We start from the raw sequence: 22,463 nt of genomic DNA on the forward strand, positions 1-22,463 counted from the left end.
ACCCCATTTTTGACCTGCGACCTTTGACAGCGTTTGAGCTGCCCGCCCCCCTCCTCCCCATTCCCTCTGCCCCACATCTGGGCAAAAGCTGATAAGAAACCCAAGGTGCTCCTTGTTTTGGTGCTGGCGGGAAGTTGAGACCACACCCAAGCAAGGGACCCCTCACCCCAGCCCCACTCCCAGAAAACCCTAAGCCGGCCACCCCCCCGCCCCCCGTTCCCTAAGCCGGCCCTCCCCCCCGCAAGCTCCCCCCCCCCCCCGGCCCCGCTCCCTCAGCTGATTGCAGACCTGCTTTGGAGCCCAGAAAGCCTCATAATGTGAGTCATGCCATTTCACACCCTTGTGCTGCGTGTGTGACGTCAGTCTTGACCTATGAACCACGTTTTGAGCGAGGAGTCTCTGGGAAGTAACATAACCATGAAAAAACAGCTGCTGTCAGCCCCAGCTCCCAGAACAGCTCTGCATTTGCTTTGTGCCGCATCCAGAAAATCGTCCCCTGTGAAATTAAGGGGTTGCTCCTGGTTACGGTTTTCGTTCTATCAGGTTATCCGGCAACCTCAGGATGCTCTTTGATGAGTGGATTTCAGAAGCTTGAAAGCAAAACCGAAGCACATTTTTGTTTCAAATATGAATTCCACCTCAGATCAACGGCTTGCATCCCTAAACTTAAAAACAAGAGCCCAAATGGACAATCCAGGGCCAGTTCTGTGTGATCTGGTTTCACTGTGTTCCACCAGCGTACACGTTCCTTTGGTTTTGCACAATTTTACACATGAGGAACCTGAGAGACTAGTTTGCTGTAACAAGAATATGGGCTGGGCAGATGATGTCTGATCCGTACCTGCCAGTGACCGGCTGGGATGCACATGTGTCGTGTAGCATAGAGATTCAGAAAACGTTACGTGAGCTGAGAAGCGGGGTCTAAATTTAGAAAAAGATTGCTGGTGACCTTCCGGTGACATATGTATAAGAAACTCAAATACCGCATTTCACTGAATCTGAGACACACCATGAAAAACAAAACAAAATAAAAATGCCGCCAATTAAATTAATTCTCTGGGGTGTCAATTATTATGCTCATTTCAGTGGACACAGCAGAGTGCCTAGCACATAGTAGGCACTCAATAAATGTTTGTGGCGTGATGGAACCGAAACCAGGAGAGGTTAGGTAACTGGTACAAGGTCTTTGGTAAGAGGTGGGTCCATAATCCAAGCTCAGGTCTCTGTGGCTTTGGAATTCTAAAGGCAGGAGGTCTCCTGCTACTGGGCACGAGAGTGCCCTTCAATGGATTCTCAGTCCCAAGACAGTAAGACATTCCACTGATAGCCAACTCGTGTTCCTCTCTCTTTCTGTTTCTCCAGCATCTTGATTCAGTGGGTGAAGATTGGCCGTGGTTACTTTACTATTCTGAGGGAGGAGAGTGCATTGAAAAAGAAGCAACAACAACTTCAGAAACTCAAAGAGGAAGGAAGAAATATATTCCAACCAGCCAAAAAGATGTCAGATGTCCAGTATGGGGATATTCTTTTGACGTAAGTAGACACCATCACCGTGGCACCAGTGGTCTTGGGAAGGACCACTGTGAAGGAACACTGCCTGGTTGGGTTGAGGGGTGGCAGCTGTCTCACATGGGGAGCCCCTTCTTAGGCTGGTGTCTAATGGCTTCTTTTAGTCTGGCTCAACCTGCCTCGCCAGCCTCACCTCCCGGTACAGTGAGGTATCTTCTACTACATATGTCTGTCCGCACATCCAATGCCAAGAGCTACCCAAGAAATCTTGCTGGTCCCCAGGTGTGCCTCTTTCCCTCTCATTCCAAGCCTTGTCCCTACCTCTAGGCATTTTCCCGTGCTGTTCTCTGGGCCTTAAGTACTCTTCCAACTAAGGTTCTAATTAATCATTAAAAGCCCAGCTTAAATGCTGCCCTCTCCTGATCCTTCCCAGATTTCAGCCCAACCACCTCCAGAGCCCATTTGGACTCTGAGTTCCCTTAATGTGTTTGCACACTACTTTGTTTTTTTGTTTGTTTGTTTGTTTTTGGCGGTATGCGGGCCTCTCACTGTTGTGGCCTCCCCTGCTGCGGAGCACAGGCTCCGGATGCGCAGGCTCAGCGGCCATGGCTCACGGGCCCAGCTGCTCCGTGGCATGTGGGATCTTCCCGGACTGGGACACGAACCCGCGTCCCCTGCATCGGCAGGCGGACTCTCAACCACTGCGCCACCAGGGAAGCCCCCGGACATAGTACTTTTTAAAGCTCCCCTAGATAATTCCCATGTGAAGCCAAGGTTGAGAGTTACTGTGCTAGGGCTGCGTTTAGGAACCCAAATTGACATGTTGCCGGCTAAAGAGGAAATAGAATCCACAGCACGTAATGCACCATTTCCCAAATTCTTCACAACGTTAACGTAAAGAAATATGCATGTGTACGTCTTAAAAACAATGGTCCTACCAATGGAACCATACAATATGGGACCTTTTTGTGCCTGGCTCCTTTCACTTGCCATAGTTTGTTTGAGGTTCATCCCAAACAGGAAGCAGATTGGTGGTTGCCAGGGGTTGAGGAAGTGGGGGGATGCAGAATGACTGCTTAACGGGTGTGGGGTCTCCTTTGGGGCTGATGAAAATGTTTTGGAACTAGATTTAGGAGATGGTTGTACAGCCATCAATTCAAATGCCATTGAATCGCACCCTTTAAAACAGTTAATTTTATGTTATGTAAATTTCAACTTAAAGGAAAAAAAGAAGGAGGGAGTTCTGGTCTGTGAGGCCCTGGCGTGGGGGGTGAGGGGGCTGAACACTAGTGGTTGGAGGTCTTCTTAAAGCTCAGGGTTCCTGGTGACTGGTGGGAACCCTGAGTGTGAGACCATGAAGGGCTGGTATATTTCTAGTCACCTTTCCCTTGAAAGTCTGGCCCTTGGGAATCCCAGCTTATTGTAAGAAGGGTCTTCTCTTTGATTCCTCATTTGTGCAGACCATGGACTGTGCTTTTTCCTTGCCCTGGGAAGCTGTTAGAAGGAAAGTTAACCTTTTCTAAATTGGCAAATGTCCTTAGGACCAAAGCAGCTCCCAGGCCGCCTTACCTCTCTGGTTTCCAGTCTCTCTTTAGCTTTGGCCGAGAGATTCCCACTTCGTTGTTGGCTCTTTGCCACTCTTTTTATTTTATTTTATTTACTTTTAAAATTTATTTATTTATTGGCTGCACTGGTTCTTCGTTGCTGCGTGCGGGCTTTCTCTAGTTGTGGTGAGCGGGGGCTACACTTCGTTGCGGTGCTCGGACTTTTCATTGCCGTGGCTTCTGTTGTTGCGGAGCACAGGCTCTAGGCTTGCGGGCTCAGTAGTTGTGGCTCATGGGCTCTAGAGCACAGGCTCAGTAGTTGTGGCGCACGGGCTTAGCTGCTCTGCGGCATGTGGGATCTTCCCGGACCAGGGCTTGAACCCATGTCCCCTGCATTGGCAGGCAGATTCTTAACCACTGCACCACCAGGGAAGTCCCTTTGCCACTCTTTCTAAACAAAATATTTTGTCCAGCATTTTTGGTTATTTTTACCCAGTGGGTTGGTCTAAGTAAGCTAGCTTACCATTTGTGCATTCATTTATTAACTCATTCATTCATTCTGAGACTAGAGAAAATATCTATGATTTACAATCCCCACCACATGCCTTCCAAGGAGTCAGCATCCCAAGGAGAAGCTTTCTTTGGTGAGCAAGTGTATTCAAGTGAATACACAGATAGACAGGAAGAGCAGAGAGGCTTCCCTGACAGATAGAATGGAGACATTCAGGAGACGGGCCGAGAGTGTGAGCGGAAGGGACCCTTCGGAGGAGAGAAGAGAGGAAAGGCAGCCAACAGTGGGAGAGAACGGAGATGTCTAATGAGGGTTTTTACGAGGTTTTGCCTCATAGTGTGACATGTAGATCCATCCCTCAGTTTCCCCAGAAGATCTTCAGTAAAATACCCATGGCCCCTTAGTGCATTATGTCTTGGACCTTTATCCTGGCTTCCAAGTAAGTGTAGGGGTGAGAATGGGAGACGACCTTGACCCAGGCCCGTTCTCATTGTACAGCCGACCTACTGCGTGCAGGCCTTCTGATGGCACGGAGATATGAAAAGGATTGGAGGACAGTCCCTACCGCATGCGGTGCCACAGCACAGTACCATGGGGTGGACCTCCAGTGCCCTGAAGTGTGCCTGTAAAGGAAGAACACTCCTCCCACGTGTTTCTCCTTTACTCTCACACCATGATCACACTCATACTTCTGACACCAGATGTGTGGGGTTTTCCCCCACACCAAGCAAATGTCTGTGACACCAGCAGGGCATCCTACCATCCTGTTCAGTTCCGACACTTTCTACCTGGAGTTAGCATCAGATCCCGCAGGTTAAGGGTTCAGTCCCACAAGACTGCCCCCCCCCCCCACGTCAGATGCCAGTCACGAGTCCCAGGTTGTCACCTGTACTTCTGACCAACCAGCTATAAATCAGGGTTCCCATGACCCCCTTCCTTGGGTTTGATAATTTTCTAGAATGGCTCACAGAACTCAGGGAAACACTGATTTACATTTTCCATGTTATTACATAATAAAGGGTACAGATGAGCACCCCGATCAAGAAGTACACAGGGTGAGATCTGGAAGGGACCCAGGCACAGGAGCTTCTGTTCCTGTGGAGTTGGGGAGTGCCATCCTCCCATTATTTGGATGTGATCACCAACTCGGAAGCTCTACAAACCCCGTACTTCAGGGATTTTTATGGAGGCTTCATCACATAGGCATGCTCTGTCATTAACTCAGTCTCCAGCCCCTCTCCCCTTCCCAGAGGACTGGGGGTGGGGCTGAGAGGTCCAAGCTTCTAATCATGGCTTGGTCTTTCTGGCAACCAGCCCCCATCCTAAAGCTATCCAGGAGCCCACCAAGAGTTGCCCCATTCCCCAGAAAAAGACACCTCTATCACCCAGAAAATTCCAAGGGATTTGGGAGCTCTGTGTCAGGATCCAGGGTCTAAGACCAAATATTAAAACAAGAGATGCCCCTGGTACTCTTTATCACGTAGGAAATTCCAAGGGTTTTAGGAGCTCTGTGCCAGAAAGTGAGGGCAGAGACCAATATATATATATATTTTTTCTATTACTTCACAGTGTCCGCCCGCTCAACTTTAGGGGGTGAAAAGGAAATCTGGAAAGAATCCCCATAAGTGTAACTTCTGAGCAGGGTCTTTAATGCTGAATGGGAGTTCAGTGGGTGACGAAAAAAGAAGTATGGTTAGACCCATCTGTATCAGCCCGCCAGAAATCCTGAAGCCCGCATGTCTGGTTAGAAAGGCCAGGGCTGGAGAAGGAGGATGTGGTGGTGTTATCTATTGCCAAAATCAGAAATACGATTTTCAGAATGAAAAAAAAAATAAAAGCAGGCAAGTCATGACCTGAGCCACCTCCATCCAGCCACTCAGTGGACCCCACTGAAGTGTCCTCACGGGACCTTGAAGAGGCGCAGGATATAGAGAAAGCCACTCAGTGAGCCGAGGGGTTCTTACCCTCTCCGTGAAGGTCCCACGAGCTCAGCGCAAGTTTTGCCGTTAGTGTCATCTAAGAGCCTCGATGACCCTCTCTGAGTCTGGTACCTCTAGGGGCACTAGTCACCTGGCAGCCTTTCTCTAGAATAAAGAGAAGGAACGAACTAGTGGCTCTTTTCGCAGGAACTTTTTGCTCAGGTTAGTGGACAAACAGACAGGCTCTGGGGAAGGTGGCATCTGTACAGATCCTCCCGTGACTGTTTAAACAGTTTGGTTGTGACGTTGCCCTTGTTTGCATGGGGTTTTTAATCCATGGTCACAGAACACAGTTCTTCCCTCTCCGATCCATGTTTCAGTGTGCAAGACATGGTATATTTAAAGTTTAATAAGTTTAAATATGCATGAGATCTTGCCTCACGTGGACATTGGTCTGGTTATGACTTATCCAGTGGATTCCATGAGCTGTGCAAGGCTGGTCATTAAAATAAAACTGGAGGCTGTTATTGCAACATAGCCATCAAATGCAGGTGGGGGCGGCAGGGGTTATAAAATAGCACTGGGAGATTATCCCTACCAGTAGGGAGTAGTGGTTAAGAGCACGGGGCTGGGGTTCGAGCCCAGACTTCCCACATACAACTGTTTAGCTTTGGGCAGGTCGCTGTGCTGCTCTGAGCCTCTTCTCTCTACACCCTTATGAATGGTACCAAACTCCCAAATTTGTTATGAGGATTAAAAGAAATAACACTTAGCACAGAGCCTGGCTTATGAGACGTGCTTAGTAATTGCTAGCTATTATTATGCAGTGAAATGAAGTTGATCTCTCTGGCCCTCAATTACTTAAAACCCTCAGGTCTATGGCTAAAAATCTTAATTTCCAGGCAGGCTAGAAGGCATCTCACATGTAAGAGCTATGTTCTATAAATATAATTCCAATCACAGAATTATCAAAAATACAAGTGTTCATTTAGAACTGCTTTTTTAACACAGTATTTGATCCTGCACATTCTAAAAGCAAAAGGGATTTTTTCCCCCCCTCTGGATCTAAGACCATAGGATAAGTTCTTTTAGACCAAAGTTTTAAGTCTGACAAACTAGGGAAAAAAGAAAATCAAGCATGTCCCCAAAGATTCCGGCCTGCAAGCAGTCTTTCCCACTGTGTTCATTGACCTCATTTCTCAGCTGCAGGTTCGGCTGAAAAAGGAGAAAAAAACAACGGGTAGAACTTGTCTTATGTTTGCAGTTGAGACGAGACATAAAACAAGAGATTAAGGCGTGTAATAGCTGGGTTAATTTCCCCGTATTCTAGACCACTGGGTTGAGCCAGTAAGCCTGGGCATGCCAACATATTGGCTTGTGGTTTCCTCAGCTCTAGGGTTGAATAAAGAGCCTGTGGAAATGGAAAGCAGGGGACCTAGATTCTGGTCCTACTTTTTAGTTAGCTCTGTGACCCCAAGATTGTCCTCCAATTCCCAGGAGGAAGGTGACGTCCTAATGGCTGCCTCCACCTCTTCTGGCTCCTTTCCCCACGCTAAGCCAGAGGGAGCTTTCCAAATGTAAACCACTCCCAGTTTAAAATCCTCAGTGGCCACCATTCTTTATCGGATAAAGACAAAAGTCTGAGCAGGGGCTACAAGGCTCTGGATGGGCTAGCCCTTGGCTTCCCCTCCAGCCACACTGTCCCCCTCTCCCTCCTCCCCAGGGCCTCTCCCTCTGCCCTCTGCCTACTGAATTCCCATTCAACCTGCAGATCTCAGCTCAATATTTACTTCTGTTCCAGTTACTGTTGCTGTGAGCAACCACTCCAAAACCTATTAACTCAAGACAGCAAACATCTATTTCACTCACAAATCTGCCATTTGAGTAGGGTTAAGTGGGGAGGGATTCAGCACTAGCTGGGGCAGCTCAAAGTGTCTGCTTCCGAGAGAGCTCGTGCACACGGTGGCACCTGGGGGCTGGCTGTCAGCTCTGAGCTCATCCAGGACTGAGAGCCCGCAGTCTTGGTCCTCTTCCCTATGAGTCTCTTCACAGGCTGCCAGCTTCCTCCCAGCATGGTGGTGCCTGGGTGCTAAGAGTGATCATCCCAAGACATAAGAAGGAAAAGCTGCCAGTTCCTGGAGCCGGGACCCAGAAATCGGCATCACACCACTTCCGACACATTCTATTGGCCCAGCCACTCAGAAAGCCAAGATTCCAGGGGAATGGGGGCTATAAAGCCACCTTCCCATTAGAAGAAACTTGAGGCCCCTGTTTCTAAACTGACACAACTCCCTCCAGGAAGTATTCCCTGGCTCCATTTCAGCCAGATTCTCTGTTTGGGTCTGTCAAAGCACCACACACTCTCCAACTCAGCCTTATCACAGCTGTGTTTGTGTAAAGCCCGTCTCCGCCAGGAGGCTCTTAAGCTCCGGAGGGGAGGGGCTGGATCTGTCTCCATCACCGCACCTACAGCCCCCAGCGCAGAGATGTTCCGTGGATATGGGTAGACGTGAATGAATCAGGGAGCCCGTCAATGATTCAATCAGTATTAAAGTCCTCAGGCTGAGAAACTACAAGGCTTTAAAGGAGCACACTGGTAGCATAAATATGTAAGGCAAGCTGGGACTGAGATGCCAGGGGTTTTTGAGTCTCAGGCAACCCAAGAGGCACCACCTCGTGCAAAGTGGGCAGCGATCTTGACCTTGGGCCACACCCAACTCTTACTCAGAGTGGCAAGAACTATCGGGTCTTCAAGAACCAAAGCTTTTCCATCTTTATGTGACATCTCCCAATTTTAAAATATAGACAATCAATTCCATTACGCACACAGTAGGCTTATTAAAACATGCCTATGGGCTAGATTTGGTCATGGGCAAAAAATATATACCCTGTGACCCAGGCATGCCAAAAAGGAAAAAACAAACAAACCCCGTTTTCTCTGACTGAAATGACTTACTCCACGATGGTGTTGAAAAGAAAAACTTAACTGTGGTATTAAATGTAACTTAATATTTTTCACTTTGAAACAGTCTTTTTTGGATAAATGTGCAGTGGTTTCAAAGATGAACTGCCTGGGCTTCCCTGGTGGCGCAGTGGTTGAGAGTCGGCCTGCCGATGCAGGGGACGCGGGTTCGTGCCCCGGTCCGGGAAGATCCCACATGCCGCGGAGCGGCTGGGCCCGTGAGCCATGGCCGCTGGGCCTGCGCGTCCGGAGCCTGTGCTCCACAACGGGAGAGACCACAGCAGTGAGAGGCCCGCGTACAGAAAAAAAAAAAAAAAAAAAAAAAGATGAACTGCCTGTTTGGGCAGTTCTCCTCTCTAAGCATCCCTTTCCCCACCCCCCCGCCCACCCCTGCTTCCCCCAGATGGTTTTGGCTTCAGAGGAAGCTTCTGTATTCTCTGTGGGGCAGGGGATGGGCTTCCAGAGAGGTACGCCTGGTCGTGGCTGATCTTTGGGGGCACACTTGTGCCGACGTCTGAAGCTCGAGATCCCCACGTCTCACGGCTGGTTCATCCAGCCAGTGAGTCAGCAGTCTGGAGAGTTGGGAGAAGCCCCTTTAAGGAAAGGACCGCAAATAAAAGCCGTTGACTGCAGGCAGTTCCTGCCCTGTGTGCACCCGCCATTTCCACTTCCCACCATCTCCCTGTCGCTAGGACCCTGGGTGCCGGCCACCTTCCTCTCTCAAGCTGAAATTATTGTGATACTTCTCACTGGTCTCCTTGCCCTCCACTCCCACCATCGGCCATTCTGAAAACAGCAGCCAGAGGGATCCTTGGTCACATCATGTCCTCTTTCAGCTCGGAGTCCTTTACTTTCATTGAGGGAAAAGGCCAGAGTCCTCGCACTGGTCTGCAAGGCCCCCATTCTCTCTCCATCCTTCCCTCCCTCTCTCTCTGTTGCTCACTCCAGCCACACATGCCTCCTTGCCATCTCTAAAACACAGTCCCACCTCAGGACATTTGCACGTGTTGCTCCCTCTCTCCAGAATGCTCTGCCCTCAGACATCTGAATGGCTCACTCCCTTCCACTGCAGATTTTTATCAAATGTCACCTTCTCGGTGATAACTTCCCCAATCACTCTATTGAAAATTGCAAGCCCCAGCTCTCCCAGCCCTTCTGAGCCCCCTTCTCTTTTTTCTCCCCATAGCACGTATCACTGTCTAGTGGGGGTGGGGATGGGAACGGGTCAGCAAACTCCAGCTCATGGGCCAAATCCAGCCCCCAGGCTGGTTTTGTAAATAAAGTTTTATTGGAACCCTGCCATTTGCTTATTGCTTACATTCTGTCAATGGCTTTCCTGCTACTAAGTAGTCATGACATAGACCGAATGTCCCACAACATCGTAAATATTTGTCTAGCCAGGTAACAAAACATATCCGACCGCTAGTCTACTATACCAGTATACCACACAACTGCCAGATTTATCTTATCTGCTCCTTCATGGGAATATGTGTTCCATGAGAGAAGGGGGTCTAATATGCTCTGCTTACTGGCTGCATCTAGAACCTTCATCTCTCCAGCGGGAATTTCTGCCTGGCCCACAGCAGGTGCCCAGTGATATTTGCCAGACAACCCCTGGCGAGAGAAGAGGGCATTTAAAACAGCTCCTGCCCGCTCACTCTGCTGCTCTCGTTCTGCTTCACCTTCAGCACAAACGGGGACAAGAAGATGAAGAAGGTGGGGATGGGAGTCCTCCTGCGTCCGTTCACCCCCGTGCACAGCTGCATCATTGCGCCCTCGCTGCCTGAGGCTCACGTGTAAGTAGTCCCACCTCTGGCTCATCTGCTTATCATGCAAAGCCAAGGTCAAATGACTCAAACAGCTGGGAGCTGTCGAGCTGTTCCTTTGTCCTCTTGAAAAGGGAGAGGGAGCCTGGGGCCAGCAGTGTTATGTGGTGTATAGAAATAACAGAAGGCAAACATGGGGGCTTAGAGCTAAGTGGCAGTCCAGCTGGGACTGAGTCATTCCATCCCTTACCACACCAGACACACTAATGTCAAATAGTTTGCAAAGCCTGATAAAATCTGTCTGCAGCATGTGCCTAGAAGATGTCTCACCCAGGGCTCCAGGGACATGTTTTCCCCAAGACTCAAGGAGCTATTTCCCAGAGAAGCCCCTGCCGCCTTCTGAGCCGACCCCAGGCACAAACTCTTCATTGCGTGATGTGACAGGGGCTAACCAACCCTCCAAAGAATACTTGGGCTTTCCGAAACCTTGACACCTTGTTCCCCTCCTATCTGTTCCAGAGAATTCTAAGCCCAGCTTTTTCTTTTTCACTAGTTAGCACTTTTCAGCTGGGAGATTTCGGGCACAGAGATAGAAATTGACTGTAAGGCAGGAGTGCTCAACCTCGGCACTATTGACGTTTGGGGACAATTACTTCTTTGTTGGAAAGGACTGTCCTGTGCACTGTAGGATGTTTAGCACTATTCATGGCCGCCACCCCCTAGTGCCAGTAGCACCCCCCTCCCCAGCTGTGACAACCAAAATGTCTCCAGAGATTGCCAAATGCCCCCTGGGGGCAAAATCACACCCATACCCCCAGCCCTCCCACGTAAGAACTACTTTAGGCCAATGAACATGGTGCACTGGATTCTGTCTGCTCATTTGTCAAATATTTATTAGGCCCCTACAGTGTGCACAATAAAAATAGCACTACTGACTGCTCTGTGGGCACTGTCTCAGTCCTCTCAGCAGCCCTTCTGTGTAGGTGTATTATTATCCCATCCCTGCAGATGAGAGAGCAGAAGCTCAGAGAGGTGTACTAGCCTGCCCAAGGTCACAGAGCTCAGTGTGTTGCTGCACTGGGGTTTTAAGCCAAGTGTGTCTGACTGCAAAGCCTGACCTCTCACCACCACACACGACACGGAAGGTATATCCCAAGGCCTTACCTTCGAGGAGCTAGTGATATATTTGGACAGCCAAGTCTCATGTACTTGAAGAGTAAAATAATGCAAGAGTGAAACTGTAAGACAAGATGGCATGTCCTTAATAAGAGCACCTAGTTCGTGGGTGGAAGATGGCACTGTCACCAACACCATGGGCGCCATCATCATCATCACCATCATCATCCCACCACCACCACCACCACCATGTATTTGGACACATTCCTATCCCTTACTAATATTTCAACTTTTGCTGAGCCCCACTCCATACTTTCCTCCTACCTCCCTTTGATGAATCTTAGGACTGGCTTCTTCATAGACTTATTTGTTCAGGGACATTCCAACTGGCAGCCTCAGCTTGATGTTCTTAAAACGTCTCCTTGCCAAAGCAGTCTTTGCAATTTCTCATAACGTCCCATGGAAACACTTGCGCTTTTGCCTTTCTTTTCCATGGGCAAGCCCTCTGAAACCAAATGGTGTAAATCAGTGTTTCTCAGGCTTTCACTTGCATTTGAATCATCTGGGGCTCTGGGCTTGGGTGCGGGGATAGCAAAATAAGGAGATGCCTGGGAGAATGTGTATTCCTAGGCCCCACCCCCATTTCCTTTGGTCTGAGCAAACTGAGGTTTAAATCAACTGTGGAAGTGACTGGAGCGTTTCTTGCTCATCCTCCTTCAGTGCCAGATGCGGAAACTGAAGCCCAGAGAGAAGGCAGAACCTGCCACAACAGGAATTCTGATCTCCTGACTCTTAGTCAGTCCTTTGTATCAGGTTTGTTCGATGATGGTGATGGTGATGGTGGTGATTATCACAGTGGTGATTGTTATTATTTGTTATGCCCTAGACCAGGGATCAGCAACCTTTTTCTTAAAGGGACAGACAGTAGATATTTTAGGCTTTGCAAACCAGATGCAAACTAGTCATCCCTAGGTATCTCCGGGGGATTGGTTCCAGGACCTTCTGCCGATACCAGAATCTGTGATGCTCAAATCTTTTATGAGTATAAAATGGGGTAGTGCTGTCGGCCCTCTGTATCCACAGATGCAGAGGGTCAACTGTACTTTACCTTGTTGTCGCAGCAGGAAAGCTACAGTGAATGGATGGGCCCGTGCTCCAATAAAGTTTTATTTGCAGACAGAGGCACACACTCCTTCTCTAGATTGAAGGCTGCCCCTTCTTCTCCTTGGCTGTTCAAAGGCTCTGGCTGCATTTGATGATTGTATCGGTATCTATTGCTGTATTACAGACACCTCGAGGTGGAGTGGCTTAAAACAGCAACCATTTACTCTTGTTCAAAGTCTGCAGGTCGGCTGGGTGGCTCTGCTCGTCCGCAGCAGTTCAGCTGGTCCTGGCTGGGCTTGCATATGTGCGTGGTAAGCTGGAGGCTGGCCCATCTAGGGTGGCCTCAGGCCCAGGCCTGTTGGTTTGTTGGTTGGTTGGTTGTTGGCTAGGGCGACAGGAGTGACTGTGGCTGTCTTCACACAGCAGGCTAGCCGAGCTTGTTCCGTGGCTGTCAGGAAGGGTTCCGAGGACAAGAGCCTTTGCACTCCATGCCTCTTAAGGCTTAGGCTCAGAGCGGACCAAGGACCTTTCCACCCCATTCTGTTGGCCAAAAAAGACATCAGGCCTGCCCAGATGCAAGCGATGGGGAAAAGAAAGACTCCACCGCCTGGTGAGAGGATGCAGGGAGGAGGGGAGAATCCGAGCAGTTTTGTCATCATTCTACCAAGGGGTATCCGGGCAGAGCCCGCCCGGTCAGTTCTCAAATTCTCAGTCTTCACGTCAGCCGAGGTGGATCCAAGCCTGGTCAGTCCCTTCAATCCCAGTGCGATTGGTCCCAAAACCAGCTGAAGATTCTGAACCGATTGTATGGGGGTCAATTCAATCATGCCAAGGGAGACGGGACCTTTATCTTTTTAAAAAAAGAGGTGGGGCACAGTCTGTAGGAAGGAAGACAGCCCCTCCTTTCCTCTGAGAGATGACTGGCCTGTCCTTACAGCCCTTCCTGAGCGACTGTGCGACAAAACAGTGCCTGCAGCCACTGTCTGGGTTTGCCCTTGGCAGTCAGCATGGGGCGCTTTGTAGCATTTTCTGATTTCTCTTAGTAAAAGTTTTGAAAAAACGTTGTTTTTTTCTCAGGGATGTTGACGGCCACTCGTATTCTGGTTGGTACAGCAGTTTCAACAGAGAGGGCTATTCAGATGCACTGACCGCTAGATGCTCCCCCAGAGTTCTGAGCACAGGGATTTTAGAAGCAGGCTTTGTGCACCCTGGTCAGCGTTTTCATCTATTATGCCCCACATTTAAGAAAATAAATGCTTTCTCTTTTAATTTGACAAAATCCAAGGTATTGTGCTTTGACCTGACATACAATCATTATGAGAAAGGAGCGATTTCTATCAAGCATGTTTCTGGGGACCCTTTCTTTCTTTCTTTCTCCCTCCCTCCCTCCCTCCCTCCCTCCCTTCCTTCCTCCCTTCCTCTCTCTCTGTCTCTCTCTTTTAGTTTGCTTCACTGCATGTTAGATTAGAGATCATCGGGTTTGAGGCACTGTATTTTTTCATTAGGACCTTATTTTTTTTAGAGCAGATTTACGTTCAGATCAAAATTGAGGGGAAGGCGCAGAGATTTCCCATTTCTCTCCTGCCTCCCCCATTATCGACATCCCCCACCGGAGTGGGATGTTAGTTATAACTGATGAAGCTACACTGGCACATCCTAGTCACCTGCAGTCCCTAGTTTACATTAGGGTCCTCTTGGTTTTGTATATTCCATAGGTTTGGATGAAAGTATAACGACATGTATCCACCCACTCACGTATTATACAGAGTATTTTCACTGCCCTAAAACTCCTCTGTGCTCTGCCTATTCATCCCTCTCCCCCTCCCGCCCCGGCAACCACTGATCCTTTTACTGTTTCCATAGTTTTGTCCTTTCAGAACATCATATTGTTGGAATCATACAGTACGTAGCCTTTTCAGATTGGCTTCTTTCACTTAGTAATATGCTTTTGAAGTTTCTCCTTGGCTTTTCATGGCTTAGTAGCCCGTTTCTTTTTCACGCTGAATAACCGTCCATTGTCTGGATATACCATAGTTTATTTATCCATACATCTCTAAAGGTTGCTTCCAATTTTTGGCAATTATGAGCAAAGCTGCTATAAACATCTGTGTGCAGGTGTTGTAAGGCACTTTCTATAAGCAGAGAAAAAAGGTCCAGACCCATTGGATGAAACCCTATTCTGCTGAAAAGGGCATGAGGGCTCTACCCTATAATAAGAGACATCAACACTGTATTAAAGCACAGATTCGGGAACCGGACTGTCTGGGCTTAGATTCCAGCTCTGCTGTTTGCTGCCTTTTCTGACCTTGGATAAGTTATATGACCTCAGTTTCTTCATCTGAAAAATGGGTATACTAATAGTACCTTCCTCACAGTGTTGTTATAAGAATGACTTTAATTAATGGATGTAGAATACTTAAAAGAGTGTCTGGCACAGAGTAAGCGCTCTATGGGAAGTGTTTGCTATTATTGTTATTTTGCTGTTGTTGCTACTATTCTTTGTTATCTCTGTGGTTGTGCATATGAGAATTGTGCCCAAATTATCAGCTCTGGAAAGTGTCAGATCCCAACCAATTTATTCCCGCCATCTCCCATTCAGTAACCAGAAATGTATTGAGCCTACTCTGTGCATACCTGTGGTGGACAAGACTCTGTAGCTCACAGGCTTGTGGGCTGCAGAGACAAGTAAACAGGTAGTTACAAGACAGCAGGGACACAAAATGTAGGGACAGAGGGACACATTGTAGGGTGGGGGGTGCTTTAGAACCCCTCGCAGAGAGGATGCTCGAAAAATCAAGGAAGGCTTCCTGCTGGAGGCGACATCCAAGCTGAGACGCAATCACGGAGAGGCAGAGGAGGAGGAAAGGGAATGTGTATCAGGAGCAGAGGACAGTGCCGAGCACCTCACCTCACTTTCACTACAACGATTACTGCCATTATACAGATGAGAAAACTGGGGCTCAGGGAAATGAAGTAATTTGGCCAAGACCACATAGCTAATAAATGGCAAAGCTAGGATTTTAACCCAGTGCAAAGAGAGTATGTACAGTGAGCTTGCGCTACAGAGCAGAATTTCACCAGGCTGCAGGTGGCGGCACAGGGGTGAGAGAGGAGACTCGAGGCTGGGGAGATGGATGGGAGTCTCCCATGTGATGGGGTGTTGGTTTGCCAGGGCTGCCATAACAAAACCCCACAGACTGGGTGGCCTAAACAACAGAAGTGTATTCTCTCACAGTTCTGGAGGCTGGAAGTTCAAGATCAAGGGGCCCACATGCTGGTTTCTACTGAGTCGTTTCTCCTTGGCTTTCGGAGGGCTGCTTTCTCGCTCTGTCCTCACACGCTTTTTTCTCTGTGAACGTGTACCCCAGTGTCTCTCCATGGGTCACGGCTCCTCTTCTTCTAAAGACACCAGTCAGATTGGGTTAGGACCCACCCTCTTGGCCTTATTTTAACCTCATCACCTCTTTAAAGGCCCCCGGTACAGTCACATTCTAAGGTACTAGAGATTAAGACTTCAGCATACGAACTTCGGGACATAATTCAATCCACAGCAGATGGTTTAGGGAGTCTGAAGATCTTAAGCAAGGGAGGGTGAGGGCCACGTTTGTGCCCGTTCCTGTCACCTGCAGAAATGAGTCTGATGCTCACATGCCTCTCGGCCCCTGTGACGAAGCACATCCCACCTCACCAGTCAACTCCCTTACCCATCCCTCCCCACCCGCAATGGACACAACGGAACGCCCAGGCCTGCAGGGGCTCTGAGTCGTGAACAGAAGAGGGGGCGTCTCCTTGGGCTTTTCACAACTGCCTGGGGTCACAGTGAGGGTACAGGGAGGTGTCTGCACAGGGCTGGGCACATGGGACAGCCACTGCTACTGTTGGTACCCAGAGCTGCCGAAATGCACTTGCCTGTAGGGACCGAGATGGTGTAAAGGGGAAGACACAGAACTGGGAAGGCTGTGGGCTTGCGGGTCCTGTAAATTAGAAGGGAGGGATGCGTGGCTGCTTATTATTAGAAAATAACTTGTGGATGGAAAAAAAAAGGAAGGAAGGCGCTCTAGATGAAAAAAGAGAGACAGAGCTGCTGACTCAAGTTTTCCTAAGACCAGGTGGACACGGCTGCCCCAGAGCGTGGGGGCGGAGGAGTGGGGTGCACGGGGGCAGCTCCCCTGCAAGCAGAGTGACATGGGTGCCTCTCAAGGGGCTCTCCGGGACACGCCTGGGCCTGCTCCACACTTGAGCCCCAGGGCTCGCACTCCACCTTCTGAGCTGGGGCCTTCCTGGAAGCTGGAGGCTGGATTCCTGCCTGCCCCTCTGAGCACAGGCCCAGGAGCCCTGGGGAGTATCGATCAATACAGTAGCAGTTTCAGAGAAGAGCAATTACACAGGTTAGTAATGGAGGCCTCTGACCCATTAGTGTAAGAGGAGAAATCATGCAGGGAGGGGCTGGCTAGTTAGGACTCCCCCTCACTTCCAGGAAGAATGCAGGCAGCAGGTTAACCCTCTCCTGACCTTGCTCTCGGGGTGGCCACTCATTTGGCCCCATCAGCACCTCAAACAATAAGAGCTCAGGTCCACAAAAGCACCGTCTCTGGGATTAAACAGATGCGGGTTCAAATCCTCACTAATCCTAGCGTGACCCCAGGCAACTCTACCTCTCCCAGTCCCTTGTCTGCAAAGAGGACGGAATAAAGTCACCCTTCTTATAGGGTTGTCGAGAGCATTGAGTGGGATATTCAGGCCCCATCTCTGCCACCAACAAGCTGTGTGACCTGGAGCAAACCGATGGCCCCTCTCTGAGCCTCAGTTTCCTCTTCTCTAAAATTCAGATAATGATTCCTATCCGGCAGGGTTTGGGGAGAAATAAATAACATGTGTCAGGTGTCCTACCCAATGCCTGGCTCATCGTAATACAGAATGCCCCCCAAATCAGAAAATACAGGTTAGACCTATTTTTAAATGGTGTTTTAGTTACATTTTCAAATCATGTGTTCAATGTGGTTTTCCTCAACATCCAGCTACATTTGGGGCAAAGGATTTATAAATTTAAAGCAGTGGGTCTAGTTGTTAATTGGGGTAGAGAGAAAGTACAATGAATACACTAGTTTCCTTGTGTTTCCGCACGTTTTGGACCCTGCTAGTGTATTTATCGTATTTTTATCAGATGAAGAATCGGATGCCTGTTGGATGTTCATTTCCTTCAGTCCTCTCACTTGCCTGAATCCAGTCCTCTACCTGTGGGACACCCTCCCTTGTCCCTTCCCACTGTGCATGCAAATCCCCAGTAACTGGCATAGGGTCACCTTGTGTCTGATCATAGCTCTGCCGCCTACTGGCCCAGTGACATGCACAAGTTCCTCACCTCTTCTGAGCCTCAGTTCCCTCATCTGTAAAATGGGGCCAATAAATAGCTCAGGAGCCCATTGGGAAAGTTTAATGCTGGTGTGTGGGAAATGCTGCCACACTCCTGGAGCCTGGAGACAGCTCTCCAGCCGGGAGCCAGCACCACTCCTGTCTCTGTCGCCATTGTTGTGAAGAATGTTGTTCTAACAGGAGCCCGCTGGGCTTCCTCCCTCTGTCTTTGCAGCGAGCCCATCTTCCGCCAGCTCTGTGCCCTCCACTGGCTCCTGGAGGCCCTGACTATCGACCACACCCACCACACCATGAAGCCCGTGATCACCTGCTGGAATCCGAAGTAGGTCTCAGCCCTTCCACCTGCCGTGTAACTAGCAAGAGACTGGGCCGTGGGGGAGGAAGCTCCCATGGGTTCCCTTCCTCCTACTGCTGTTTCTTGGTGGGTGGGTTGCTTTAGGAGTGCTGCTATGTGGGGTCCAAACAGGGGGGTGAGCTGGAGCCAGGTCATACGGGTCATGCGGTGGTGACAGCCCCCCTGTGCATCCCTCCCAGCATCTCTCCCCAACTCCACATCGGAAGCTTGAAATGATTCAGCCATGGTGGGAGTATTTACACCACAGAAACTGGCCAGCTGGCCCAGCCCCGCCCTGGAAGCACAGCTAGATTTCTCTCCAGCTCCCTTCTTGGACCATGTCTCCCCAGCGCTATTCCTCATTTGTTCCTCTTCTTTTTCCTCCTCTCCCACTCCCTTTTACTCCTCTCATTCTCCATGTTTTTGTGTTTTCCCTTTCAAAGTTTTGTTGTGTGTCTTTTTTTTTAATTAACATCTTTATTGGAGTACAATTGCTTTACAGTGTTGTGTTAGTTTCCGCTGTATAACAAAGTGAATCAGCTATATGCATACATATATACCCATATCCCCTCCCTCTTGCGTCTCCCTCCCACCCTCCCCTATCCCAGCCCTCTAGGTGCTCAAAAAGCACCAAGCCGATCTCCCTGTGCTATGCAGCTGCTTCCCACTAGCTATCTATTTTACATTTGGCAGTGTATATATGTCCATGCCACTCTCATTCATCCCAGCTTACCCTTCCCCCTCCCCATGTCCTCAAGTCCATTCTCTACATCCGTGTCTTTATTCCTGTCCTGCCCCTAGGTTCATGAGAACCTTTTTTTTTTTTTTTAGATTCCATATATATGTGTTAGAATATGGTATTTGTTTTCTCTTTCTGACTTATTTCACTCTGTATGACAGACTCTAGGGCCATCCACCTCACTACAGATAACTCAATTTCGTTTCTTTTTATGGCTGAGTAATATTCCATTGTATATATATACCACATCTTCTTTATCCATTCATCTGTTGATGGACACTTAGGTTGCTTCCATATCCTGACTATTGTAAATAGTGCTGCAGTGAACATTGTGGTACATGACTCTTTTTGAATTATGGTTTTCTCAGGGTATATGCCCAGTAGTGGGATTGCTGGATCATATGGTAGTTCTATTTTTAGTTTTTTAAGGAACCTCCATACTGTTCTCCACAGTGGCTGTATCAGTTTACATTCCCACCAACAGTGCAAGAGGGTTCCCTTTTCTCCACACCCTCTCCAGCATTTATCATTTGTAGATTTTTTGATGATGGCCATTCTGACTGGTGTGAGGTGATACCTCATTGTAGTTTTGACTTGCATTTCTCTAATGATCTTGCTGTGATTTATGTCAAAGAGTGTTCTGCCTATGTTTTCCTCTAAGAGTTTTATAGTGTCTGGCCTTACATTTAGGTCTTTAATCCATTTTGAGTTTATTTTTGTGTATGGTGTTAGGGAGTGTTCTAATTTCATATTTTTACATGTACCTGTCCAATTTTCCCAGCACCACTTATTGAAGAGACTGTCTTTTCTGCACTGTATATTCTTGCCTCCTTTATCAAAGATAAGGTCACCATATGTACGTGGGTTTATCTCTGGGATTTCTATCCTGTTCCATTGATCTATATTTCTGTGTTTGTGCCAGTACCATACTGTCTTGATTACTGTAGCTTTGTAGTATAGTCTGAAGTCAGGAGCCTGATTCCTCCAGCTCTTTTTTTCGTTCTCAAGATTGCTTTGGCTCTTCGGGGTCTCTTGTGTTTCCATACAAATTGTGAAATTTTTTGTTCCAGTTCTGTGGATAATGCCATTGGTAGTTTGATAGGGATTGCATTGAATCTGTAGATTGCTTTGGGTAGTATAGTCATTTTCACAATGTTGCTTCTTCCAATCCAAGAACATGGTATATCTCTCCATCTGTTTGCATTATCTTTAATTTCTTTCATCAGTGTCTTATAATTTTCTGCATACAGGTCTTTTGTCTCCTTAGGTAGGTTTATTCCTAGATATTTTATTCTTTTTGTTGCAGTGGTAAATGGGAGTGTTTTCTTGATTTCACTTTCAGATTTTTCATCCTTAGTGTATAGGAATGCCAGAGATTTCTGTGCATTAATTTTGTATCCTGCTACTTTACCAAATTCATTGATTAGCTCTAGTAGTTTTCTGGTAGCATCTTTAGGATTCTCTATGTATAGTATCATGTCATCTGCAAACAGTGACAGCTTTACTTCTTCTTTTCCGATTTGGATTCCTTTTATTTCCTTTCTTCTCTGATTGCTGTAGCTAAAACTTCCAAAACTATGTTGAATAAGAGTGGTGAGAGTGGGCAACCTTGCCTTGTTCCTGATCTTAGTGGAAATGTATGTGATTTTCCCCCTTTTACAGTGTCTTACGGACATCTTTCCATCATGGTTGTAGGGGAGCAGAATTTGCCACCCCAAAATGTCTCTTTGGCATGTGGATTACTTTGAGCTAAAAACAATAAAGGCCCAAAAAACTCAGGAAGAAACTTCGACCTGCCCCCTAACTGCCTAACAGGATTTAGACAGAGGGCCTCTTCTTGGAATAGAGCTATCACCAGAGATGCCTGCAAAGAACACGGGCTGGGTGTAGTGAGTGAGTCCACCCTGTGTCCCATTGAATCTGCCTGGCCCAGCAAACGTTTGTTTACCAACATCGTACAGGCAAATCTTCCACATTCTTTTAACATTTTTACCATATTCTTTTCATGTTTGAGTATTCTTTGGTCTGGACAGACCATATTTTAGATAGCCATTTCTCTACTAATGGACACTAGGGTTGTTCCCCAGTTTTTGCCATTTCAAAATAGTACTGCATGGAATATCCTTGCACATACATTTTGTGCCGGGTTGAAAATATTTCTGTTGGCTAGGTTCTGAGAAATAGAATTTATGGGTCCGTGCAACATCTAATTTTTTTCACAGTTGATACCTAGATTCTAAGAGAAAGGCCCCTGAACCAGTGGACCTCTAAAAGCATTGTATCTCCCTGAGTGAGCTACCAGCGGTGACATCTTGCCTCTGACATTTGGGCACCACTCTCCCAAACTGAGGAAAGAACATAATACAGAATTTGGATTGAGAAGACAAAAAGGACCATCTTTATTTCCTTTGATTGGTTTTAGAAATATGCCCATAAGGGGACCCAAAATTGTTATCCAAAAAAAAAAAAAGACAGTGGTTACATTGAGTCAAGTGGAGGTTTTCCTGTGACTCGTCAGGACAGTATCCTATCAGGGAACCGAGGATGTCCAGCTCTGTAAGAGCAGAACCTCAACCAACCAGAACCTCAGCCAGACCTGACGGAAACATGCAGCCCAAGAATGATTCCCCCAGGAAGTCAGAGTATTTGTTGGGGGTTGTTTTTTTCAGTGAACCCTTTGCTCCTGATGGTGATTTCACTTGGGGGTCAGTGGTATGCTGGTCAGTGTTTAATCACCAGTTCTCCAGAGAGGGAAAAACCATGATTTGCAGCCATGCCGATTTCCATGGTATAAATACTCCCACCCTGGTTGATTTCAAGCTTACCACCATGATGTTACTAACTTGGAGTTGGGAAGAGATGCACAAATGTAGTTCTTGTGATGCAGTATGAGCTGACGCTAGCATACCATTGTTTGGGATTGATTAAAAAAAAAAAAATAGGGCTCCCCTGGTGGCGCAGTGGTTGAGAGTCTGCCTGCCGATGCAGGGGACACGGGTTCGTGCCCCAGTCCGGGAAGATCCCACATGCCGCGGAGCGGCTGGGCCCGTGAGCCATGGCCACTGAGCCTGCACGTCTGGAGCCTGTGCTCCGCAATGGGAGAGGCCACAACAGTGAGAGGCCTGCGTACCGCAAAAAAAAAAAAAAAAAAAAAAAAAATTAGGAATGATGGGGGCAGGGCGAGTGTTATGTTCCCTAGCAAATGCCAGAAAGATTTTTTTTTTTTTTTAGTTAGTAAGAAAAGGGTGTCTTCTCTTTAATGCTTAATCCCTATTTATGATGTTTCACACTTATGCCATAATGTGAATTTCCCCAAATCTTCAAACACATTTTTTAAGGTCCAGAGGGAGTAGAGTGATTAAGGTCAAGGACTTTGACCTCAGAAGGACATGGTGAGTCCAGGCCCTGCCACTTAATGGCTGTGTAACCTTGGGCAAAGTCACTTAATATCTCTGGGTCTTGGTTTCTTCATGTGTCAAATGTGTTCCTGTTTCAGAAGAGTTCTTGTAAGGATTAAGCAAGACAGAGCACATAGAACATTTAGCCTGATGTCTGGGAAGACGATAGCTATTCAAGATCAAAATCC

The 22,463-nt window shown here is 47.9% G+C and overlaps 1 protein-coding gene across 4 annotated transcripts in view; it reads left to right on the top strand.

Annotated features, from left to right (window-relative positions):
• Positions 1-22,463, top strand: part of CCDC60 (coiled-coil domain containing 60) — a 234,963-nt gene that overhangs the window by 181,392 nt on the left and 31,108 nt on the right. For 3 of the 4 annotated variants that reach the window (XM_027124730.1, XM_027124731.1, XM_027124729.1), the window contains 3 exons: positions 1,363-1,533; positions 10,134-10,241; positions 18,019-18,126. In XM_027124730.1, coding sequence (XP_026980531.1) covers positions 1,363-1,533; positions 10,134-10,241; positions 18,019-18,126 — 387 coding nt within the window. The remainder of the gene's footprint in view (positions 1-1,362; positions 1,534-10,133; positions 10,242-18,018; positions 18,127-22,463) is intronic. The other variant, XM_027124732.1, reaches the window with a different exon arrangement.

Source organism: Aethalodelphis obliquidens, unplaced genomic scaffold (assembly GCF_003676395.1).
Source record: "Aethalodelphis obliquidens isolate GAN/ISIS:26980383/991018 unplaced genomic scaffold, ASM367639v1 scaffold28, whole genome shotgun sequence".
NCBI classification, from domain to species: Eukaryota; Metazoa; Chordata; class Mammalia; order Artiodactyla; family Delphinidae; genus Aethalodelphis; species Aethalodelphis obliquidens.